General features: G+C 49.0%; 2 protein-coding genes and 1 pseudogene across 3 annotated transcripts; 2 read left to right on the plus strand and 1 right to left on the minus strand.

The window, feature by feature from the left end:
* Positions 1-4,531: 4,531 nt before the first annotated feature.
* On the plus strand, positions 4,532-10,409 carry LOC138240978 (uncharacterized). Its single transcript, XM_069192952.1, has 10 exons — positions 4,532-4,889; positions 5,212-6,696; positions 6,847-6,939; positions 7,379-7,483; positions 7,734-7,843; positions 8,130-8,324; positions 8,564-8,726; positions 8,998-9,163; positions 9,404-9,498; positions 9,704-10,409. Exons 1-10 carry the CDS (start codon positions 4,733-4,735, stop codon positions 9,787-9,789), a joined length of 2,655 nt encoding a protein of 884 aa, XP_069049053.1. The 5' UTR covers positions 4,532-4,732; the 3' UTR covers positions 9,790-10,409.
* LOC138241101 (cis-aconitate decarboxylase-like) lies at positions 10,346-13,024 on the plus strand (annotated as a pseudogene).
* A 3,647-nt stretch (positions 13,025-16,671) lies between these two features.
* On the minus strand, positions 16,672-21,919 carry LOC102685129 (glutamine amidotransferase-like class 1 domain-containing protein 3, mitochondrial). 2 transcript variants are annotated; one of them, XM_069193551.1, is made up of 5 exons: positions 21,811-21,919; positions 20,144-20,256; positions 19,371-19,542; positions 18,545-18,746; positions 16,672-17,481 (listed from the first exon to the last, which is right to left on the minus strand). In XM_069193551.1, the coding sequence occupies exons 2-5, from the start codon at positions 20,249-20,251 to the stop codon at positions 17,289-17,291; spliced, it is 675 nt and encodes a 224-aa protein (XP_069049652.1). In that variant the 5' UTR covers positions 20,252-20,256; positions 21,811-21,919; the 3' UTR covers positions 16,672-17,288. The 2 variants fall into 2 exon arrangements, with proteins under 2 accessions (XP_069049652.1, XP_069049653.1); XM_069193552.1 differs by having other exon boundaries at positions 20,144-20,253; positions 21,811-21,907.
* Positions 21,920-25,351: the final 3,432 nt, after the last annotated feature.

Consider the following 25,351-nt stretch of genomic DNA (forward strand, 5'->3'; position numbering starts at 1 on the left):
GGAAGGTAGAAGCCAGAAAATTCAAGACAGGCAAGAGCTCGGCTTTGATGACCAGCACCTTCCCTGTCATGGTGAAGTCTCGGTCCTTCCATTGCATCAGTTTTGTTTAAGATTGGCAATTTGTTCTGCCAATTTACTGTTCCCATCTCTTCTCCAAAATACACCCCTAGGACCTTAATTTTCTTCTCTTGCAACCTGAGATCATGTCCTTCTTTTGGTTCCCTCCAGTTCTGATAAAAAATCTCACTCTTAGATTTGTTAATTTTTGCGGAGGAAGCCAAAGAGAACCGATCACAGCACTGCAGAGCTCTGCTAATTGAGGCATTGTCAGAGAGGAGCAGGGTGATGTCATCCATGTATAGAGATGTCTTTACCTCTCCTCCCCCACTTCCAGGCACTGGTATCCCATTAATGGCCTGATCCTGGCGCAAGGCACAGGCTAAGGGCTCCATAGCCAAAACGAATAACAAGGGGGATAATGGGCAGCCCTGCCTCACCCCTGAACATTCAAAGGGGCGTTATCTATTGCCATTAACCATTACTCTGCTGTTGCTACCTGTGTACAGCAGGTTAATCCACTTTCTCATGATGGGGCCAAACTTCATGTGCTCAAGTACCGATGTTAAGTACTGCCGGTTTAGACGGTCAAAGGCCTTTTCTAGGTCTACACCTAAAATGCACAGAGGGAGGGAGCGGTCCTCTGAGTACAGACAGACATCCCTCAACCAGGCCAGGTTGTCGCTCATCAGGCGTCCTGCTATCCCACAAGTCTGTTCTTTCCCTACCAGTGAGGCCACTACATTTTGTAGGCGCAGGAAAAGGGCTTTGGACAGGATCTTAGTGTCCACACCTAACAGGCTGAGGGGTCTCCAGTTCTTTATGTCATTCTTTGCTCCTTTCTTAAACAAGAGAGAGATAGTGCCTTCTCTTAAGGAGTCAGGCAGCAATTCTGTCTTATAGCTTTCCTCGAATAGGAGCAGTAGCGGATCCTGAAGCAGATCCCAAAAGGTGCAATAAAATTCTTTAGGGAGCCCGTCAGCACCCGGAGTTTTCCCCTTCTGTAAGCTCTCCATAGCCTGTCTCAGCTCTTCTACTGTCAAATCCCTCTCAAGTACTTCCCTATCTTCTTCACTCAAAACGTTTTCTAGCTTTGAGGTAAAAAAATGAATTTCTTCATCCTTTACCTCTGTAGAGCTGTACAGTCTTGAGTAGAAGGCCTCGGTGCAGGAGAGGATAGCACCCGGCTCTGTTCTCTCTCTTCCCTCCTCATCAACTACACTTTCCATGACAGACTTGGAGCCTACCACTTTCCTGAAAAAGAAGCGAGTACACTTCTCATTTTCTTCCAAGAACTGCACTCTGCTTCTTAACAGCACTCCTCGACTACTTTCTTCGGCTATGCCCAGGATGTCCTTTTTTAAAAGGGTGATATCCCCGAGCACATCGAAGCCACTGTGCAGCATCGTGTAGAGACGCTGCAGCTGCCTCTGTTTCCTGGCTAGCACTCCTCTCCGTCTGGCAGCAGCCTTCCTTCCCTCAGTCATGAAAAAGGCCTTTGTCCTCACCTTCACCTCCTCCCACCACTCTCCTACTGACCCGTACAGACACTGCAAGGACAGCCACTGTGATAGTTTCTCCTTGTAGCGGGATACTACCCCCTCGTTCTCTAGCAGCTTTGTGTTGAGTTTCCAGAGGCCTGGGCCAAAGACAGTCCCGCCCTGGAGTTCCACTCTACACCCTAAAGCCTGATGATCTGAGAAGAAAACGGGCTGAAGAGTGACCCCAACAACTTTCACTCTCTCTGAGACAAAGCAATAGTCAATTCTGGAGCTGCTATTCCTCCCTGACCATGTATATCCTGCTGTTGTGGGATATATAGATCTATATGTGTCTGAGAGTTTAAAGTCTTGAACTAAGTTTTGCAGGGCCAGTGAGCTGGAATCCAATTTTATCGGAGAGCTAGACTGCCTGTCTGTGTGCTCTAAGATACAATTAAAATCCCCTCCCACTATTACATCTGTGCTACATAACAATAGGGGAGAGAGTCCCTTGAGTAGCTCCACCCTTCCTCCCATGTCAGTAGGACAACACATATTGATTAGACGCAGGTTAACGGTCCCCCATTCGACATCCACACACAGAAACCTGCCATCTTTGACCCTCTGAATACTTTTCAATTTGAAAGCCCATCCTTTGAAAAGAATGGCCACGCCAGAGGCTCTGTTGTTATTGTCCCCTGACCAAACAGAAGGCCCTTTATCCCACCTATCTTCAAAACTTTTATACCTCTCTTGATAGGCTAAAGCACACTCCTGCAACATCAACACATCTCCCTCTCTCTGCTGGAGGTAATCAAAGACAGACTGGCATTTAACTCTGTCATTGATACCTCTGGTGTTAAGAGAAATTATGTTTAGAGCCATATTACATAAGAAAGTGGAACCAGTCTTTACAAAACACATTTCTCTTCTGTCTCACCTGTTACCTTCTTCTTTTTCTTTTTCTTCAGGTGAGGCTCTGCCCTCGGCAGACAACAATACACCCCATTCTAAGGGGGTGGGTTGGGCTGGGGCTTCCAAAATACACCCCTTGCCCCCCCCACCCAAACAGGTATTTCGTGCCAGTATTCAGGGGGGGATTTCTCCAAATCTGAAAAGGAAGTATTATATAAGAAGGTGGGGGGCCTGTGATATCATTTCTGTTATCAATGCAGGGTGGAGGAAACAAGAAAAGCAGGGACTGTACAGACTCCTCCTGCTCCCCCTCCTCCATTTATAAAGCATATACTTACACCACCTTCAGCCTGCTTGCAATTTTGGGAACGGACCCTTCTGGACAGGTAAATACCATTCTTCTCCTATATCTCCATAGCCTCTGAAGTGTTTTAACTTCCAGTGTGTGCTATTTTATCAGAGGTCTCAGTCTAGAAGAACACAGCACGTTACATGTTCTGAGAAAAGCCACTCTGAGTAACAGGTCATGCTTGGTAAAGTACTACATACTTTTTATGACCAGAACTTCCCATCTCTTTGTGTTAGGAGGTATGGAGAGATTTGAAAGCTAGAATTCTAACCTACAAAAAAGGTCGAGCACAGCATTCCCACGCGACTGCCAGGGACCCGGGTGTCCACAGGTCAAGCAGGTGCTCTGGATCGATGCCACCAGCCGCTTAACTCCGTAGTTGCCAGCGTGCGCCGCATCCCCGGGAGCAAATAAAGGCTCGGACCTGCTACCTGCTGGAAAAGGGACATTGCAGGCGGCGTTGGGGACAGATTTGTCCCTTAAAGATAGTTCGGGCCCAGTCTCGCCTTTCGGAGAGAAGTCAGGCTTTCGCCTCGAAGGTGCGAGAAACAGGGAGCGCGAAGACCTGACTGATAAAACCGCTCTGATTGCGCTCTGAACCGCGGGAACATTACAGATACAGCAGTATGTAGTTTCAGACAGGAGTACTGACGCTCACTGACATAAGTATTTCCCCCAACCCGTCATCTGCAATAACTAAATGCGATGTGTTGTGCTACTGTATACTACTGTATCCGCTGAGGTTAATGGATGCGTATTTACAGAGACAGTGTCTTAAATTACTTTCTTCCCAAGATCGCCGAGTTTTCGATCATTTTGGAAGCCGTGCAATTGTTATAGATAACTTCTGTATAGTCCACCAAGCAGTACGTCTTAGGTTTAATGGTAAATAATTAGTGGTCATTAGGAACCGAGTGACCGCTGGATACATTTTAAGCTTTGTAATATTAATACTACACTCTACACTCTTAATCGCCACGAGTTACCAGCTACGGTGTCTTATTCCAGTATCCGGCTGTTTCTGAGCTCAAGTTTAAATAGTAATAGCGTGGGTCTGTGGCCGGGCATCTTCAGCTGTTGACTCAGTCCAAGGGCAATCCATAGAGCCCGGTCCTTTGCAGCTTTGCAGAGACCGATGGTAATCTTACACGCGTTGTATTTTACACATCTAATCAAATCCAGTCTGGCGGACATCGTCACACAAGCCGCTCCATATCATCACATACCAAAAAAAAAAACCTTTTCAGTGTGATCAGAGTAATGAATACTAGCGCAACGATATAGTGAACTGTAACACCGACAAAGTTTTACCAGTCGAAATGAAGTCTTGAATATGCAATGTGTATTATTAAATAATAAATAAATGACACTTCGATTTAAGCTCCCCAGAATAATTCAGAGGGAGGTGTAACCGCTGACGGGACAGGTGTGATCTGAGCGGCGGTAGGAAGAGAGAATTTTCTCCAGGGGGTCCGCAGAGGGCGCTGTCTTCCAGAAGTCGCAGTTCTGTACAGCTATTTTAGTGGAGCGCGCATAGTCGCAATTTACCGCTTTTCTCTAGGTCAATACAGGTATCGGTAAATTAACAATAACAACAAAAAAAAACCTTAGAGCTAAACCTTTTCCCCGTCCTCATTAAAATGTGTCCCTTAAACTATGGCCAGTTCACAACTTTAGATGGCAACGTGATTAAATAAAAATCAAAGGGCGATTTTGTTCTGTTGTTTAGAGTCGGTGCCGTAGGTTTTGGCTTTGTCCGCAGAAATGTGAATTAGAAAAATACAGATCTATTCTGTTGAGACAGTGAATTAATCCACAAAGTAGAGCTTGGTATCACGAAACTAGTGCAGCCAGGAAAGCTTGCGACTTGACCGTGAATCCCGCTCTCTGGTTTCTCCCAGGGACAGATACTGCACACACAACAGGCCACATGGCGACTACTGACGGCTTCGCTGCTGTGTTCTACGGGGAGCCCGGTGTCTTGGGACTCCTGGCGAATGGAATCAGCGCTTTCCTCGTCCTTCTGCAGAACTTCCACGGAGCGCACACTGGCGTCCCGGCTGTGGGCGTGGAGAACATCCTAGCTGGTAAACACCGCGTCCCGAGCCGCCGCTTGCGTGAATACTGCTGGTTCTGTGTCTTTAATGGCTTTTTTAGTTCTGTATCTCAAAAAGATTTCAAAATTATGCCTGGCCATCAGAATTGTATTTCAAGTGTCTCGTGTTGTTTTTTTTAAGCACCTTTAGTTTACTCCTGTAATGTATGGGTCATCTCAACAAAAAAATTACACAGCTGCGCTGCATGCCCCCTTGATGTTGTTACTTTAAAACGGGAGGAATTATTGCAATAGAGCAATCTCTGACCCCTGACTCTTGACCCCCTGACCTCTGACCCATGTCATTTCCACAGGTGTTCACCTGATCCTGATAGGAGGCGTAACTCAGCTGCTGGCTGGCCTGCTGTCCTTTCGCAAGTATGACCACTTGAGTGGAACATCCTTCATTGCCTACGCTGCTCTCTGGACCAGCTATGGTGCTACCAGGATCGTTCTGGGTGCCAACCCCCCGCTGAGTGACCTAAAAGCTAACAGCTCGAATGGCAGCCTTGGCCTTAATTCCAGCACTTCAGTCGCCTTGCTGAGTAATTCCAGCTTGGCTGCTCCTGCCATCCAGGAATCCGCCATCTCCGGGCTGGTCCCCTACATCTTCATCTCCTTCATCCTGGCCTTCTGCTCCGCCACGGTCAACTACATCATGCCCTTCGTGTTTGGCGCCATCACCTTGACGCTGGTGTTCGAGGCCGTGGGGCTGGTGGGGCGCTGGGCGCTGGTGGTGTCGGGCGTTCTGGAGCTGGTCATCCTGGTGTGTGGGCTCTATGGGGCCACCGCCCTGCTGCTGAAGGGCATATTGCAGCGCAATGTCCTCAAGGGCTTCGGCAACCCGCTCTTCAACGTCCTCCTGCTCGGCACGGCCAACAAGAGCAGCTCCCAGAGCCTGGGCCAGGAGAAGAAGAAGAACACCAAGTACGCCGAGCCCATGGCCCTGGGCTACATCTCCGATACTGTCTCCCCCTTCATATTCGCCTTCTACTGCTTTGGCTACATGCCCAACTTCTTTGTGGGAGCCATCTGGGTCTCCATCACCTCCTTCGCCCAGCTCTTCTCCAGCTACTACGCCTATCTGCGTGAGGACAGCTACCACACCACCAAGTTTGGGCTGCACTGCTCCTACTGGCTGATGAAGGCGTGGGAGGAGTTTGTGCTGTCCGTGATGGTGGGCAAGGAGGAGGTTGGGGGAGCCAGAGACGGCATGGTCGGGGACTGGTTCTTCCTGGCCGCGGCCATCGTCCTCTGCCTGCTGTCTCTGAACACGGACACCTTGGAGCTGCTTCACAACGCCCTTTTTCTCCTCCTCACCGTCTCCACCATCTCCCAGATCCCACTGCAGCGGTACTACATCTTTTTTGGGGTGGCCTGCTGCCTGTTCCTGGCCCTCTCCCTCTATGCCACCTTCGCCAGGCAAGTCAACACCATAGCGGAGAAAGCCCTGATCCCAGTGGGGCCACAGCCTCTCTCCACTGACAATCTCCAGAGCGTGCTGATCGTCCTCAAGAGGTCTTGGGTGAAACCTCAGGATCTTCCACCCAGCTCCGCCTCCCAGCTGCCCGATGCCCTCTTCTTCCTCTGCAACGGGGTGGCGGCCATGTCCGCCATCCACAACAGCGGCCCGGGCGACTCTTTCCTGCACCTTGCCCTCCCCTGGGTGCTGATCACAGGAGCCATCATGCAGCTTTATGTGAGCAGGCTGGCGGTCCAAGGAGGCCACAGGTTCGGACCCATCATCCCCATCTCCTATGCCGCCATCTGGGCAACCTGGACCTGGTACCGGTTTGCAGGTAATTTGGCCAGCTAAGCTCAGGTGTTTAATACACCAACAGAATAGAACATACTGACTAGTCCCAGTTTTAGACAATTGCCACTTTCACACATTCTGATACACCAGTTCCCAGGATCTCACTCCTTGCTCTCTTGTGTGTTTTTGTTAGGTTTTCTGCTTGACATCACTCCAGGTTCAGCTGGGGGATTTACAGCAGGAGCCATTGCGTTCCTTGTGTTGAATGGTTTCCTCATGCTTACTGGTAAGTCAAGTCAAGTTCTTAAGGATTTGGATTTGGGCCAAATCTTAACAATACTTTCTTTTGGAATTGGTTTCACTTTCCTTTACTGCTTGGGACTAGATTTCACCCAGTGTTGAATTTTTCATGCAATATTTTTGGCTGCAGTATTGGTATTGTTCCCAAGTTTATTTTTTAGAAAGGCAAATGTCTCTGACAATCTATACAGTCTTGGTCCTGAAGGGCTGGTGTGTCTACAGGATTGCTAGATCACTTAAAAGTAGCAGATCAAGTGACCTAATCATGCCAATAATGAACTATTGGGGTAGTTAAGAGCTAAGATGTTCCTGAAAGACCAGGGATGATCAGAGCCATGTCTCTTAAATGGTGACTTAGGAGGTTGATTGCCAGTGATGTAGTAGGTTATACAGGTTCAAGTGTTCTCTTCATTCTCCTTCCACAGCCGGCTACAGGAACCTGGTGCTCCTGGCACTGACTACTGTGATGGAAGTCATCTTGGTCTGTTTCCTCCTCTCCACCTTGGACAGGCTGCCCTACAAACTGGAAAGTAAGACATTCCCCAGCTTTGTGAAATAAGAGCATCAACAGTCCTCTTTCCTTTCTCATTTGCCATAGTTCATTGCTGTCAGCAGTTAAATGCAATGTGCTGCACGTCCGCAGGCGCTTTGAGGAAGAGGAGATGCTCTTTTGAGACCCAACTGATGGGCATCACCCGAGCAGTTCCTTCATTCTAGACTTGCCTCACAAAGCTGAGAATGATGTGCCACTCTCCTAACCTCCCTGGGTGTCTCTTGCAGTTGCCATGCTGGCGATATTCTCCATCATCTGCCTCTATGGCATGCTGGCCTCCCTGGCCAACGCCATCTTCCTCAAGGATCTGCTCCCCCTCGGGCCCCCTGTGCTGAAGGTGAGGCCCCCATCCGCCACTGCTTATACACTGCATACACACACTAGCTACCCACAGGTTCTTCTTTTCAGTCCAGAACGCGGTCTTCTCACCTCATGGGATAAATCAGAATTATGTTGGATTCATATTTTAATCTTGATATTGACTTTACTCTATGCGTGTGTCCCTTAAAATGAAAACCTGGATTCAGGGCAATGTGGAAAAATCAGGAAGCCTTTCCAAACAGTCATGCCACGTGGCCCAAGCCGAGAACTGCCCACTGACTAATTCAGCTCGTTAAACCCAGGCTCAGAAGAAGGAATTGACCGAGAGGCCTCCTCCTCCTTGCCCCATTGCCAACTCTCGACTGACAAGCGGGTTGATAACCATCTCCAAGCTGTTGGACAGCAGTGGCGTATGTGGCATCCCTACTGACACAGTGTATGCCCTGGCCGCCTCCTGCAGACACCCTAAAGCCATAGAGAAGATCTACAACATCAAGGTAAGAACAGGCCCCTTTCTGTGTGTAGAAGCAGCCTTCATTCCCTTTGCTTTCCCTTTGTCAAGAGAAACCTCTCGACAAGCTCAGTAGCAAACGTTCCTGTAAGCGAAGCCTCACACTATGCGACTGTACTGCAGTGCATTTTCTAACACGGTGACCTACAGAATCTTGAACAGCTCAAATGAGCTTTCATTTTCACAACTGGTGATCCCTGAGCATCTGGCACTGCCTCCCAACAGGACCGCCCTGCAGAGAAGCCCATCTGCATCTGCATCTCGAACCTGGAGCAGCTGGCCGCCGTCAGGCCTCCCTTCAGCACCCTGCTGTGGGAGTTCATGAGGAATGTTTACCCAGGGGGCATCAGCTGCATCGTCAAGAAGGGCGAGTGGCTGTCCAGGCTGGGTGAGTGGGGTCTACTGCGATATGGAGGGATGTTGTGGGAATTGTGGTTAGCATTTTCCACTCATGGTCTACTCTCAGCTCTGAGGTCCTTCACTCCAGTTCTGTGTCTTATTTTCAATGTAAAGCACTGCAGATTCAAAAATGAATCACTTGACACTGGACAAGCACAGCATTTAGGGATCCTCCTAGCCTGCCCCAGGAAAAAGTCTGGCTTGGCTGGCTATCCCAGTCCTTCCCTGTTACTGACAGTCCTCTGTTGGCTCGCTTCCAGGCGTTGGTCCTGCCTATGACCGCGTGGGCACCAAGGACAGCATCATGATCCGGGTGCCTGACCACACGGTGACTGCACACCTGTGTAACATGACTGGCCCCCTCGCCATCACTTCTGCCAACCCCAGTGGAGAGCCGGACAGCACGCACCACGACATGGTCATCACGTGAGTCTCCGTTTGTCCGTAGAGCTCTTCTTTATGGGAATGGGCCAGATTTGAAACCTCCCTGATCTTTGGGAAGGAACTGCTGGTTCTTTCTTCCGACAGCAGCTCATATAGAAAGATCTCCCTAAATCCTGCATATAGTATATCCTTTGAAATTGATACCATATTCCCAATTGATGCCATATTGAGGTGTGTTGCTTTGCCTTGAGTCTAAATCCACTTTTTATTCTTCTCCTCTAGGCGTCTTGGACACAAGCTGAACGGAGTTCTGTGTGATGGAGAATCGAATGAAGTCGTGGCATCCACTGTGGTCAACTGCTTGAAAATCGATGAAGGTACAGTACGTTCTGTTCTTTGCAAAACAGCTCTTACTTTCCAGGGCTGCCACCTCTGATCGGACATCACAGAAAAGGCCTCTTTGAGCTCTGTGTGGTCAGTCGGAGTTTGTGAGCCAGCCCCAGCTATACAGAGGGCCCTTGTTTGTAGGCAGCGAACGTGTCCTGTCATAGAGAAAAACCTAACTGTCCTTTTGTGTTTCAGGCATCATCACCATCATCAGAGAAGGCTGTGTTCCGGCTGTCAAAGTCAGGCAGATATTTGAGAAAGTGAAGACCAGTGTGGCATAAACACCAGGCCTCATCCCTTCGAACCTGAAATACTCTCTCAGGAACGGCAAGCTTTGAAACCGCGTGGAGGAGCTTTAAACAATGCAGATATCTATTTGTATATTATTATTTCTTATGCACTATACTAATAAGGGGTGGTGGAGCATACTGGGTTAGCTTTTTGACTCATGACTTCTTGGTTGTGGGTTCGAGTCCCCACTGCAGACACTGGTGTTGTAGCCTCGAATGAGGGACTTTACTCCAGTCCACCCAGCTGTGAAAGTGGGGACCAGCCCTGCTGGGGTATCATCACTATGATGGACCAGCGTCCCATCCAGAAGAGGGCATCACAATCTCTCTTGCCCAATGAATCCCACTAAAATCAGGAGGAGTTATGGCCTGATGAGTCACTGTAGCTCTAGTATGGACGTCACCTTTTACACTAATATTACAAGAGGAAAACTATTAAGCTCATTCCCAGCTGACCCATCAGCTTTGCACACTTTACAGCTTTGCAAAGCTATAGAGTGAAGTGAATCACTACAATAATGAACTTAGTGTAATTACTTTGTGGAAAATGTGGAATAAAGGGTGAAATGTATGATTGTGTGAGTAGTGACCTACAATTACTTCGGTACTTCTGTGTCAGAACAATAATTTATTTTTTAAATTAAGAACATATTTTTGAAATGTAAAAAATAGCCATAGGTGGGAATGACTTTTGGGTTTATTTTCACCATTTTTTAAAAGGATTTAAAGATTCTGCAATGTACATAATGAAGGCCTCTTTTACTGTATCGGTTGGTGAACTAGAGTACAGTTCTGTTGAATGCAATAAAGTGATTTATCAGACAACACCTTTATCTTTTGATTTTTGGCAAACAATAGCATTTGTATTATAAGATAAGTAGATCTTTTCAGCCCTCCCTGTTGCCAAGAGATCTCAGATAAAGAGACTCCAATGGTATCTCCAGGTGTTCGGAGTGCTGTTACAGTAGCTCTGAAGGCACTATTCCAGCCCAGTGTTGCTCAACTACACTGAACTACACTTGCGTCCTCAAACACATTGGTTCTGCCGATTAGCATGTTTGTTTGTACAGTATCTCTGCACTGGTGGTGTGGTTTGAAATACAGTATGTTGAAAGCTGAATCAGTTTGTGGGCTAGTGTACAATGCCATTCTGGGTATAGATGTCCATTTCTGTTCCATTGGAGTCTCATGTTTATAATCCTAATGCATATTGTATTTGAAAATCCTTTTGCAAATCCAATAAGTGAATGTCTCATGAAAAGACAGCAGAAGCCTTTAAAAGTTTGAAAAACACGGTCGCAGGCACTGCAGCCTGCAATATACAGACAACCTCTCCATTGCAGGGGAAGCTTAGCAAACTAGGTGTAGTCTACAAAGGAACAAGTAATAGGTTTATTCCATGCTGAAAAAAAGAAGAAAGAGAACACAACGTTTCGGCCGTGGAGCCTTCTTCAGGTGTGAGAGAGACAAGGCAGTAGGCAAAGGTAATGTAGTGGGAGAACAAGGCTGGGAGGGAGGAGGGGTTAGAGGTGGGAGCAGGGGACAGAAAGAGATAGCAGGACCACAGCTACTGAGCTGTGGAGAGATCTCTCTTTCGAATACTGGCCTTCCTTACCGAACACAATGTCCTGAGCAAGAGTCAGATTGGCTTCTTGCCAGATCACCGCACATCTGATCACATTTACACCCTACACACACTGATAGACAAACACGTCCACCAAAAACACAAAGGAAAAATTTTTGCCTGCTTTGTCGATTTCAAAAAAGCATTTGATTCGATTTGGCATGAGAGATTGTTTTACAAACTACTCCAAAGTGGCATAGGGGGCAAAGTGTACGACAAAATTAAATCAATGTATTCAGAGAGCAAATGTGCAGTGAAAATTGGAAACAAAAGGACTAAATTCTTCACCCAAGGCCACGGGGTGAGACAGGGCTGAAGCCTGAGCCCAACACTGTTCAATATCTATATCAACGAATTAGCAGGAATGTTGGAGCAGTCTGCAGCTCCTGGTCTCCCCTGCACATCGGCAACGCGGCGCGGCTGGGCCTGGAGGCGGCGCTGCTGGCCTCTCGCGGGCTTGAGGCCAGCCCGCTGGTGCTGGACGCCGTGCCAGGGGTGGCGGGCTTCAGCGCCTTCTACGAGGACTACGCGGCCCGGCCGCTGCCCTCGCCGGAGGAGGCCGAGCCCCGCTTCCTGCTGGAGGAGCAGGACGTGGCCTTCAAGCGGTTCCCGGCCCACCTGGGCATGCACTGGGTGGCGGACGCAGCGGCCCTGGTGCACGAGCAGCTGCCCGGCGCCCGCGGCGGCTCCTTCTCCCCGGGCCTGATCCGGGACATCCTGCTCCGCGTGCCCCGCTCCAAGTACATCAACCGGCCCTTCCCGGAGTCCGAGCACCAGGCCCGCCACTCCTTCCAGTTCAGCGCCTGCACGGCCCTGCTGGACGGGGAGGTGACGGTGCGCTCCTTCCTCCCCCCGCCCGCCGCCGGCCCGAGCTGCAGGCCCTGCTGGCCCGGGTGCGAGTGGAGCACCTGGAGGACAACCCCGCCAACTTCGACCGCATGTACGGGGAGGTGCGAGTCACGCTGGCCGGCGGGGAGGAGCTGGGGGGCCGCTGCGACACCTTCTACGGGCACTGGCGCAACCCGCTGAGCGCCGAGGCCCTGCAAGGGAAGTTCCGGCACAACGCCGGCGCCGTGCTGCCCGGGGAGAAGGTGGAGGCACTGATCGAGACGGTGGAGGGGCTGGACAGGCTGGGGGACTGCCGCCCCCTGCTGGAGCAGCTGCACTGAGCCGCGGCCCCGGACCCCCGCCAGCATGTTGGTTTTAAGCTCTCTTCCCAGATTTACTGTCTATCCATCCTCTTCCGCGCTTTGCTTCAGGACGCGTGCACGGATCTGGGGCACTCACGCATCGGAGATTCTCGGGAGAGCGAGCTGCTCTTGCATTCTTGTCTGGGAGCTGAATCTCTTTGTTAAATAGTCATTTTTTAAAACCGATTACTGTACTTTCTGTTGAGGGCTTTGTTTGAATGTCCGCGTGCCGGGAGCTGCGTGTGAATGAATGATACATGCCGAAGGTGAGCGAGGGGCTCCTGTCCCGGGGCCCACCTGTCCTGCGGTGATGACAAGGTCTCGCCATGCCCGGTGCCGTTCTGATCCAAACTAGCCCGCTGGACTTGTCAGCTGCTGGCTGCGGAAGACCAATTCTGTAAATGCTGGAGAAAAAAAATCAGGGTTTGTTTTTAATTTATTGCTATTTTTTATGTAAATGAATTAATAATGTATTTTTTTATGACCTTTATGTGATGTAAAAATGGGCAATAAGAATTTTTGTTCTGACAAATGAGATGAAATAAGCTCTGCTGCCTGTGTGTTTTCGCTCTGACACGTTGAGATCTTTGCATACTTGCATATAGTGCCTGCAGTTAGAGGACTGTAGCTGTTAAAAACAAAGTGCACCATTCAGTTGAAGTGTTCACAATACTCAAAAATATTGTCAAAGTCCTCTGCTAAGGACACAGCCTGGAACTGAAAGAAAATGCATTTTTAGAAAGAAAAACAAAGCCAGAGGAGGCTACTTTACACAAAGGTGTGTGGGTGTTTGAAACAAGGTGTCCAGTCATGCTCAGGTGAACGAACAAGGATTTTGGATTAGTTACTAGCAGCAACTTGTACCCTACTGTGTACTCATTAAGCTACACATAGTTTTGAGCCCTGCATTTAAGTAGTTGTGCAAACACCTCCTCTTGTGGTGTTCAGCACCAATGCAATGGCTTACCACGTTGAGCAATAACTTGGTCTTTACATTTTTAGGTGTTTGCTGTTGATCTGCTATTAGGCCTAAAGAGTAATGCACTCTTTACACAATCTGCTTCTCAAACTTTCTTACCTCTTTATATCACAACCTCAATGATCGAGTCCAGATTTAATCAGACTAGTAACCCTTAAACATCAGCACATCAGATGCTATATAAACACAATGTGTTTTAGTTCAGGTGGGTAGCTGCGTCACCTGAAGAAGGCTCCACAGCCAAAACGTGTTTGCTTTCTTCTCTTTTCAGCATGGAATAAACCTATGACTTGTTCATCTGTAGTTTTAGTTGCATACACATCTAACACAAAAACAAGCAACCTTATTTACTGTATCTCTTGCAGTAAATGCCCAGCCATCTACATTGGAGAAACAGGAAGGAGACTTGGAGACCGCTTCAGAGAACACGTCAGGGCTGTGAAGATTAAATTTCTCTCCAAGCCCATTGTTTCTCATTTCACTTCTGACGGCCACGACCACTCTACTCTCTCCGTCTGTGTTCTCAAAGACAGTTTTCCGAACTCATACATCAGAAAGACCACCGAAACTAAAATTATTCTGCAGCTAGGATCACACATTCTCCCTTCCCTTAACGACAGACTACTATTCTACTAAAATTTCTCCATTCATTGGAAGTTTCATTTCACACCTTTCTACACCTATCCTGACTTCACACCTCTTGATTGACCTCCCTTTATGTCCCCTGCTCCCGCCTCTAACCCCCCCTCCCACCCAGTCTTTGTTCTCCCACTACATTACCTTTGCCTACTGCCTTGTCTCTCTCACACCTGAAGAAGGCTCCATGGCCGAAACGTTGTGTTCTCTTTCTTCTTTTTTTTCAGCATGGAATAAACCTATTACTTGTTCCTTTGTAGACTGTGCCTCCGAATATCAAGCGCAATATCATTTACCCTCACAAGGGCCTCGCTGACCTGTGTCAGTACAGATAGACTACACCTAGTTTGCTAAGCTTCCCCTGCAATGGAGAGGTTGTCTGTATATTGCAGGCTGCAGTGCCTGCGACCGTGTTTTTCATTCTTTTAAAGGCTTCTGCTGTCTTTTCGTGAGACATTCATTTATTGGATTTGCAAAAAAGGCCAAAGATCAAAGCATGCTTACTGATTCAGGTGATTTGATTTGGGTTTTCAGTACTCAAATACAATATGCATTAGGATTATAAACATGAGACTCCAATGGAAAAGAAATGGACATCTACACCCAGAATGGCATTGTACACTAGCCCACAAACTGATTCAGCTTTCAACATACTGTACAAACAATGAATTTCACTATTCACCACAAACAGCAGTAACAGTTTGCATTTTAAAAACTAAGAGACATAATATTTTGCACCACACCACCAGTGCAGAGATACTGTACAAGCAAACATGCGAATCGGCAGAACCAATGTGTTTGAGGACGCAAGTGTAGTTCAGTGTAGTTGAGCAACACTGGGCTGGAATAGTGCCTTCAGAGCTACTGTAACAGCACTCCGAACACCTGGAGATACCATTGGAGTCTCTTTATCTGAGATCTCTTCACATTGTACCCAGGGCTCTTCCGGGAAACACCTGTGTGCAGCCACACGCGTGTGGTTAGACACGGATGTGTTTGCATCAGCCACATGCCTCGAGTCACAATAACGCACGCACGCACGGCCAGACCAGTACATACTCTCCCACAGGCAGACGCACAACCCACAACCACCCTGAACCTCCCGCCCAGCTCAGAGTTTTATCATCTTCGCAAGTTATTTTCTAAGCCTGAGGTTTCCTACCAGCATCTGTTAAATCTCAGTTCACACATATTTTCACTTCCTCATATCGTTGCATACTGCAGCCTGACCCTCCAGGTAGTGGTTTAATAAATGTAACAATAACAGTAATTAGAATGTCCTGAGGGTTAATATAAGAGGGCTGATCTCCAGTGTCCTGGCCTGGGCTTCAGCTTTCAGCTGTTGCGATGGAAAGGGTGGGCCTGATGGTTTTACTTCCTGCTGAATTCCATCAAGTTCAGGTATTGCATTAAATTGGCTTCTTTGGCCAGAACACTTCTTGGGTTCTGTGTTCTCAATATGCGATATGGCTCAAAACTCTGGATCTCCCCTTCAAATTAAATGCTTCCTTGGATGCACAAAAAAAATCTTTCAAACCAGCACTTAATTTAGCCTGTACAATTGTGGCTTGATTTTGCAGTGTATCTTGTGTTTTCCATACTGCACCTTGAGGTGGATTTTACAAGATGCTAGGAAGTCAGATGAGATTCCAAATCTCTTTTACACAGCAGGGTGAGGTTGACAACACAAACTTTCCAAATCCCACAAACACACACAGCTGTTTCCCAGGCCACACTGTTTGCCGGTGTGATTCTCATCCCTCTGGAAAATATGATCAAAATCAGAGCACTTTTTGGGCCACCTGTATAATGAGCAATATTTGTGTTACTGTGATACTTTATAAAGAGAAGGAAAATTAAACATGTTCATTGGTTTTAACACACAAAATCTGACCTTGTTCCTGTTCCATAACAGTGACTAGATACAGCAGCTATGTAGAGGTGTAGTTTGGCTTGCATCAAAAGAGGAGTCTTTTGTACTATAGCAGATATGTTCCCTTGTTTCTGCACCAGCTTTCCATCCTTACAAAATAGGGAAGAAATGCCTGCCCTGCTGGTTTCTAGTTCTGCAGGTTCCCTGCACTCAGTCAAGGAACATGTGTGCAGGTGTTGTAAGAATGTCTCCACAGTTAGTGGGCACGGCCTGTTCTCCAGACACATTGCCAACAAAGAAACGTTGCTGCTGTGTCAACTCAGAATGCTAACCAGGAAGAGGCAATGGCACCATGCAGCCAGTCAGGAGCGCTGATCTGTCACTATAGCAGCCTGGAACAGGTCCCTGTACAAACCCTACAAAGGTGCCAATTTGCAAGGCGGAAATAACCAAGCAGTTAATAAAGGAGAACAGTGACCTCCATACTTAATCAATTTAAAAATGAATCTGAATTGTATCAGTTAAACCATATTTAATCAACACATTTAATCAGACGGGATGAATTCACCGATAGTTTCACTTTCTTTTTATTGAACGATGACAGAAAACTCACACATTAAATACACACACAGGGGTAACACAAACATGGCATTTGAATCAGTTTACGTTTAGCAGGTATAAGCTACAAAGGAACAGGTAAAGGTCTATTCTGTGCTGAAAGGAAAAGAAACAACACTTCTTCAGAAGTCGTACTGTTTTGTTATTCAGACTCGAGGGGTAGCTGCGTCTGTCCGAACATAACTGTGTCACACCTGGAGAAGGCCCCACAACCAAAATGCTGTGTCTCTTTCCTTCTCCATTCAGCATGGAATAAACCTTTACCCCTCCCTCTGAATCAGTTCTCCTCGTTTCAATGCCCAGCTTGTACACGACACTGCAAAGACACTCCACTTGGAGCAGGCTGATGGAGGCCGTGGCCCCTACCTAGCAGGAGCATTCCAAGGAACATGAGAAGGCCAGGATGAGCCAATCAGGGTGTAAAACACAGCAACACTCGATTTAACAGCCAAGGGCGTAAGAAACTGTACACCCCTGGGGTAACTCTTCCACGGGGGGGCCGTGACCTCCTCAAACCACCACTGTAACGCCTCTCTCACGCCTCCCCCGAGCTCTCCGGTCCAGGAGGCTCTAGGCCATCTTGAGGACGTCGGCGACCATGACGCCGATCCCGTCGAAGATCTGGTGCAGCGGCGCGTTGCACATGAAGGCGCTCGTGGTCACCAGCTTGTTCTTCGCGTCCACGTGCACCTCCCCCACGTCCCTGTTCACGTGCTTGCAGCCCATTTCCTTCACCGCGGCTGCAGTTCCCGCGTACGGCCACCTGGGGGCAGAGCAGAGCAAGGCGGGCGGGTAAACGGCTGCGGTCACGCCAAGAGCCCGCTTCGGGGAGCCGCGGTTCGTGACAGCCAACCTGCACAAGCGACTTTAAAATTGGCCATCTTCGGTGGCTCACTATCAATTCAAACAGGAGATCTAATTCTGTCCTTGAAGGTGGCCTGCGCACGTGTACTTCACGAATGCGTCTTTGCTGATTGACATTGACATTTGTTTTTCACCTAGAGGAGCAATCTGCGTTTTCCCTAATGGCGAGTCACCGAGGATGGCCATTCAAAGGGGAACTGCAGTCCCAATTTCTCAGACCAGTGATTAAATCAAGTAACAGAATAAGTTCTTTGACGTTATAGATTTTTTAAACCAATTTTATATTAAGCACAAACTCTCCGCGGTCGAGAGGGAGAGTTCACGAGAACCGCGACATGAGGCGGCCCTTCCTGCTCACTAGTCACTGTACATTTCAGGGTTAGAAAGAATCGTCACTGACGAGCGATTTCGAGCCGCAGTCAGAGTAACGCGACGTACGAGTGGAAAAGTCCAGGTTGTGCAGCAGATACTTCCCCGCAGAGATGTTCCCACGTGAGCCGCCTGCAGAGTTATCGAGTGGCAGCTGTCGGCAAACCCGTCTGGAAGTGGAGAGCAATCTTTCCAGTGGACTTACAGAGCTGGATTCCCCAGCCCGCTTGTTCACAGTGGAACAGGGCCACTTCACCTCTCGGGAAGTTTGGTTGCCTGGTTCTGAACCACAGAGGCATTACCAGGAAACGCCGTCTACCGCGTGATGTAAATTGGAGGTTATACTCATTACCCTTGTACGCTTTACTTTTATTGCATTTCAAACGGCACTCATCAGTGCCAGTTCTCTCTAACCACGAAATGTAAAAAGAGCGGTGTGGTTCCTCTTTAACTCAGGTTAAAGGCCACAATTAGACATCCTGTTCTAAGGAACATTTGCGTTCTTGGCTCTGGTGACCATCAGCTCTATGGAACGGACGCTGCTGGCCCCACCAGCCCACCGCCTCCTTCCTCACCGGCGGCCCCTCACTCACTTGTCGGACTCCTTGTCGTGCCCCACGGTGACCTCGCAGCCCGGCAGGATCTTGGCGGCCAGGACGGGGGAGATGCAGCAGAGGCCCAGGGGCTTGCCCGCGCTGTGGAAGGCCCGGACGGCGGTCTCCACGGCGGGCCGCACGGTGCACTCCTTCCCCTCGGTGGCCCAGGAGCTGAGGTTCTTCGCCACGCCGAAGCCCCCTGCGCGCGCCGGGAGAGCAAAAACACGCCGCGAGGTCAGCTCCCGCCTGCGGCGCGGCCCGGCCCTCCCCGCAGGAACCTTCTGCTCAGCGCTGTGCGATCAGAAACTATGCAACTGAAGAGAAGGCTAAATAAATGTAGCCAGTAGCCAGATCACCCTAGAACCCACTGGAGCTCAGCAGGTGTGAGCCTGGCCAGTACCTGGAGGGGAGACCTCCTGGGAAACACTAAGGTTGCTGCTGGAAGAGGTGTTAGTGGGACCAGCATGGGGCACTCACCCTGGTTTATGTGGGTCCTAACGTCCCAGTATAGTGATGGGGACACTATACAGTAAAAAGGCGCTGTCCTTTAGATGAGATGTCCTGACTCTTTGCAGTCATTAAAAACCCCAGGGTGTTTCTCAAAAAGAGTAGGGGTGTAACCCCGGCATCCTGACCAAATTTCCCCCTGCTCTTTACCAATCATGGCCTCCTAATAATCCCCATCTCCGAACTGGCTTCATCACTCTGCTCTTGGGGAGCTTTCTGAAATGGGGTTCTATGCGTCACTGTGTTGTAGCCAGGTCTGTGTGCACAGCTGGTCTCCGTGCATCAGTACAGCAGTGTACAGCCCTGTGTGACTCACCGGGGATGATGAGGGCGTCAAACTGCTTGGGGTCCAGCTTGGCCAGGTCCGCGATGTCGCCGCGGGCGATGCGGGCGCTCTCCTGCAGCACGTTGCGCTTCTCCTGGGTGGGCTGGCCCTCCACGTGGTTGACCACATGCATCTGCTCCACATCTGGGGCGAACATCTGCACCTGCCACACGGGAAACGTCGGCATCCGTCATCCGCAGAACGGGAGAGGACAGACCCAGCTACCCCGCGAGTCTGAATAACAGGCCCGGGTGCCATGTCTTTAGGAGAGAGCCGTGCAAAACCCCCATACGAAGGTACAGGCAGAACATGTGGACTCCCCACAGACAGACTCCCAAGGCCAGAACCTAGAACAATAAGGCCATTCCTCCCTCCCCTGCAGTCAATAATGTGTCCTTAAACACATGCTACTGATGAAATATTCACAAAGGCCGGCTATCAGATATCCTGACTGTGTCAGACACCAGCTAAGGAACAATACTGGATCTTAACCGCCATCAGCAGGTTGAAAATTCACCACCAACACCTGCCAGGAAGCAGACCATGAACGGAGAACAGGTACGTTTTGTTCTGCTCGGACTCAAAAGCGTGGGGGGTCGTTGTGGGTGAATGTCACGATAAGGGAACACAGACACAGGCCAGGCTGGGCATTGCCAGTTCTACTGTGGTTCTGCATGAGGCGTGCGTGCCTGCCTGCGTGCGTGCGTGCCTGCTTGCGTGCGTGCCGGCGGCGTGGGTGGGTGTTTGGGGGGGCGGATCCTTACCTTGGCGCCCGCCCTGCTCAGGTGCACCAGCACAGCAGAGGACTCGTGGACTTCACTGCCATCGTACACCCCACAGCCAGAGAGAATGACCGCCACTCGTTTCACCATTGCTGCTGAACGCAAAACACACACAGAGCGTCATTAGGACAGAATAATAATAATCCCTCACACTTACATAGCTCTTTTCTGGACACTCCACTCAAAGCGCTTTACAGGTGATGGGGATCCCCTCCACCACCACCAGTGTGCAGCCCCACCTGGATGATGGACTAGTACACTCCCCACACACCAGGTCTCAGTGGGGAGGAGAGCAGACTGATGAAGCTAGTCCAGAGAGGGGGATTATTAGGAGGTGATGACTGGTAAGGGCCAGGGGGAAATTGGCCAGGACACCAAGGTTACACCCCTACTCTTTTAGAGAAACACCCTGGGATTTTTAATGACCAGAGAGTCCAGACCTCGGTTTTACGTCTCATCCGAAAGACGGCGCTTGTTTACAGTATAGTGTCCCCATCACTATACTGGGGCATTAGGACCCACATGGACTGCAGGGTGAGCGCCCCCTGCTGGCCCCACTAACACCTCTTCCAGCAGCAACCTTAGTTTTTCCCCAGGAGCTCTCCCATCCAGGTACTGACCAGGCTCACACCTGCTGAGCTTCAGTGGGTTGTGAGTTGCAGGGTGACATGGCTGGAATGATCAGTGCAAAAGCAAACGGACACCGCAATACTGTAAAAACGGTATTTAATTGGACTGTGAAGTGTAGTAAGCGCATCTCGCCTGCCCCTGTCGCTCGAGGAACTGTCACGCCCTAGACAGCGCCACAATCAAGTTCAACTTGCTCTGGAGTGACGTCACTCCCGTCGCTCGCTCGGCACGCCGCGCACGGACACGCCAGCTGACTACTAATAAATCATTATAATTTCAGGCGGTTAGCATTTCTTTCTGTTCAAGCGTCCCTTCAGACAAAGCGTTTCTCTGCCAGACGATAGGTTCCCAGGAGGTACCAGAAGTTAGAAAGACTTCTGATAGAAGGATAACCACCATCAAACTCGCAGGCTGTCATGAAAACCAGGTGCTATTCACAGCGGTAGGGTACCAATACAACTGCTGCTGTGCGTTAACAAGCCAGCAGCACTCTAACCCTTCAGTAACTAGTAGTTCAGATGGGCAGCTGTGTCAGCACGCGTAGGCTGCAAAAAAACAAGTAAAGGTTTATTCCGTGCTGAAAAGAGAAGGAAGAAAACACACCGTTCCGACCGTAGATGCTTCTTCGGGTGTGAGGGTCCACAGCCGAAACGTTGTGTTTTCTTTATCTCTTTTCAGCACGGAATAAACCTATTACTTGTTCCTTCAGTAATTAGGACGAGAGAGTGCGAATGAGCGATCTCCCATGAGGAGTGCGCGCAGTGTCTCCAGGCCAGGTGTCAGGGAGAGACCTCTGTAAACAGGGCCTGCAGGTAACACGCAGACACCACTGGATTACTTCTGCACAAAACGGGAAACTGCAAGGCACTATTTGGACAAAAACAGACCTAGATCGGACTTGCTCTTGCCTCAGCCTTCAGGAAAAAAAAAATCTCTTCTTTATTCTAAGTAGTCTGGATATATAAGTCGACATGCGATAGAGAAGCATCCATAACACGTTCATACTGCGGTTTTCTTACCTGTTGAAGAGTTGGTAGCCGGCAGGTAAGCAGAGGTACACAAGGAAGAATGTTCCGACTGGGAGATATGAATGACTCTCGCTGCGCTCAGCTGACTTATAGCAGCAGCCGCTGAGCACCGGTGTGGCCGCACCCACGGGGGCCGGGTCCCACGGCTCCGACTCCGCCCACGCGGGCGGGTTTATCTCGCCTTTGCGGGCCTGAAGAACAAACACGGGGCTCTCCGTGCTGCGCAGAACAAGGAAAACAAATTAAAAACCCATTCAGAGTGAAAAGAAACTCGTCATTCTTGCTCCGTGCTATTTTATCATCAGGTTTATTGACAGTACCTGTTCAGACCAAGTCCCCTCACCCAGTCCCAGTCCCAGCTCTGCAGGCCCACACACACCTGCCGGTTTTCATTCCAGTTGAGCTGCATTACCGAAAAAAAAACAAACTTCTGCGAGGTTTTTTAAAATCCCATTTAAGTAGTTTGTGATTGTGTGTTATGTGTGAAATGCAACAGGTTAGACAGCGGTGCGCGCATGATGGAAATGTACGCGGTCACTCTCGCCTCACAGAAGGCAACCCGGACACGCAGAGATCTTGACTCGCCTGGAACCTCTTTATTACCCCACTTTCAGGGAGAGTACACCGCGGGGGGGCATACCCCCTATATCGATGAAGAAAACCCATCCGAGTAGTGAAATAAACTACCGTTAATCCCACAGTCCTACACGGTGCAATGACGCAGCCTGTCCAATAGGGGCAGCCTTCCCGCTGCTATCTGCAGACTTGCTTCAGGAGTCGGAAAACTACGGCTTTTCTTTAAAGAAAGTTTGGGGTGTTACTCTAGTCATGTAAAATTTGTATATTTCCCCCTGTTTGTACTGTCTTGTATTGTCGTGTTTATACTGCTCTTGTATTGGATTTATATATGGCGTGCCATGCAGATTAATGTTACGGCCTCATTGTTCTTAGTTTCAGGGTTTGATTTCCAGGCTGGGACTCCTTCCTGTGTGGTTTGGGGGTGTTATATTTCTCCGGAGATAGTTATGATGGCGCTGTGGTCGCGATGCCAATATCGTCAGCCCCTCTGCCCTCACAGACAGGGATATGGAATCAAACCACGATCTGATCTGGGGGAACGACTGGCTCTCTTCATTACCCCTCTCGCTTTTTTATAAGCAATCAGTCGAGATTAATTCCTCGTGAATAACTGGTAAAACAGTGTTTCATGGGGGAGCTATTTCCAAACGTGTGACTAAAATGCATTGATGCAGTTCTCCACTCTGACCTCACACATATTTATATAAGTCATACTCATATACTGTATACCCATCCATTCTCTTACACCCTTAACACAGGGTCACAGGGAGCTGGAGCCTATTCCAGCAAGCAACAGGCACACACAGACACACTCACGCCAGGGCTCATTTACAATTAACCCACCAGTATGTTTTGGACTGTGGGGTGAAACCAGAGCACCCAGAGGAAATCCACATAAACACAGGCAGAACATGCAGCCTCCACACAGACAGCATGCCCAGCCAGGTCTGGAGCTGAGGGGCTCCAGCGCCGTGAGGCTGTAATACGAGGTCTCGTTGACAGGTTCTTCATCAGCAGCAGAAATCGAACTCTGAAATCCCAGCCATTGGATATCGAGCTCTCAGCAACCAGAACACTAACCAGGTCCCGTTCAAGTAAGCATATTAGTCCTGTCTACAGGAATCTTGTTTTATGATTTTATTTTATTCTGTTAATAATGTATAAATAGTGATAGTTTTATTTTCAACACTGCCAATCTTTGTATTAATCATAACATTCTTTTGTTGACAGATTTATTTTCTTTTGTAATTTAGTTAGACTCAACCTTCACCTCCCTAATTCTAAACGTCTGTGTGTTCTCACTATAGGACTGTGCAGGCTGGGCTGTTCTCAAACCTCTGAAACTCCCTTCCAGATACAATCATAGCCTTTTAAATCAAGCTGAAATCTTTGCCATACGGCACACTGCAAGTTTTTGTTTTCTGCCTCGTGCTTATAACTTCCACAAAGGAATTGTTTCTGGTTTTGAACAGTGTTTATAAAACAGGGGGAGTTATTGTATCACACAAAAACAAACGTCATTTCTCAGGCGACTGGGAAATATGATCGAAATCGGCGCACGTTTCCAGCCATTTACAAAACGATCAATACTTAGGTCAGCAAGGTATTTTAAACAAAAGGAAAAATGAAAAAAAGTTCAATGTTTTTAACACACACACACGCAAAGGATTTCTCGTTTGGTTTAATACAGAGATGAGATGTACAGAAACAGTTGCATAGAGGTTTTTGATCGCGACGTGTTAACGAGTCCTGCCTCTGTCGCCGGTCTCCAGGAAGTGAGGGCAGGCAGGGTTCCAGGAAGTACCGTGACGAGCCGGCAGGGACGAGCAGCAGGTGAATAATTAACCGAGCGAAGGTGCTCAGCAGCTCAGCACAGGCGGGCACTGCCCCGGGGATAGGCGTTGGTCAGCCGTGCCGAGAGCCATCTCTTGACTCCTTTCAAGAAGCATACTGGGTGAATCACAGCATTAAAATAATAACAACTACTGTGCCGTGAGATATGCCATGGTAATGGAAGCCATTAACTGACGTCCGGAGGGGACGACAACGACACAGCTGCACCTAATCACCCTCATGACTAAACCACCTGCATAACCTAACTTCAGACGCCTCTCTTCACACTCGCCTCATGCCTCCCTCCTCCACCCTTCCACTGCCAATGGGGCCACCCTGTCTGAATGGGGTTCGAGCCTGCACGCCCTGAGGCCAGGAGGCTGACCATTAACCAGGGTCGTCAAGCCAAACCTTTCTCACCCAGTATTCCAAACATCACAGGGCACTCAGCTCTTGGATGTTGTCGTCTCTATATAGTACTGTATAACACATATCAAACATATCAGTCTATATATTTATAAATAGTGCAGCGTGATGGCACAGTGGTTAGCGTTGCTGCCTTGCTTCATTTCAGGACCAGGGGTGCTGTCTGTGTGGAGTTTGCATGTTCTCCCTGTATTCGTGGGAGTTTCCTCTGGGTGCTTCAGTTTCCTGCCACTGTCCAAAGACATACTGGGAGATGAACTGGCTCCTGATAACATGGCCGCTGGTGTGAGTGCTTGTGTCTGTGTCTCTGCCCTGTGATGGATTGACATCAGGTCCAGGGCGTACCCTGCCTTGCGCCCGTTGCTTGCTGGGAAAGGCTCCAGCTCCCCTGCAGCTCTGAACTGGAAGAAGTGGTTAGAAAATATTTACAAATGTCCACACCTTCTACTTACATAATATAGGAAAAAGTATACACTGCCACTGTGCCTGTTTACATCGCTCTATGATGGCCGGACATCTTGCACCCCAAATCACCCCAATTCCCTCGCTCGAGCCTGTTGTTCGCTGTATAATCCAGCTCAAACCATTTATATGTCTGAACGTCTTCCCTTTAAACTCCTGCCTCTTCTCCAGTTCTGTGAGTGGGGCTCTGTGTATCACCTCTTGCTTATCCCACGCTGAAAGACAGGCTGGG

The sequence above is a fragment of the Lepisosteus oculatus genome, chromosome 8 (genome assembly GCF_040954835.1).
Source record: "Lepisosteus oculatus isolate fLepOcu1 chromosome 8, fLepOcu1.hap2, whole genome shotgun sequence".
Taxonomy (NCBI): Eukaryota; Metazoa; Chordata; class Actinopteri; order Semionotiformes; family Lepisosteidae; genus Lepisosteus; species Lepisosteus oculatus.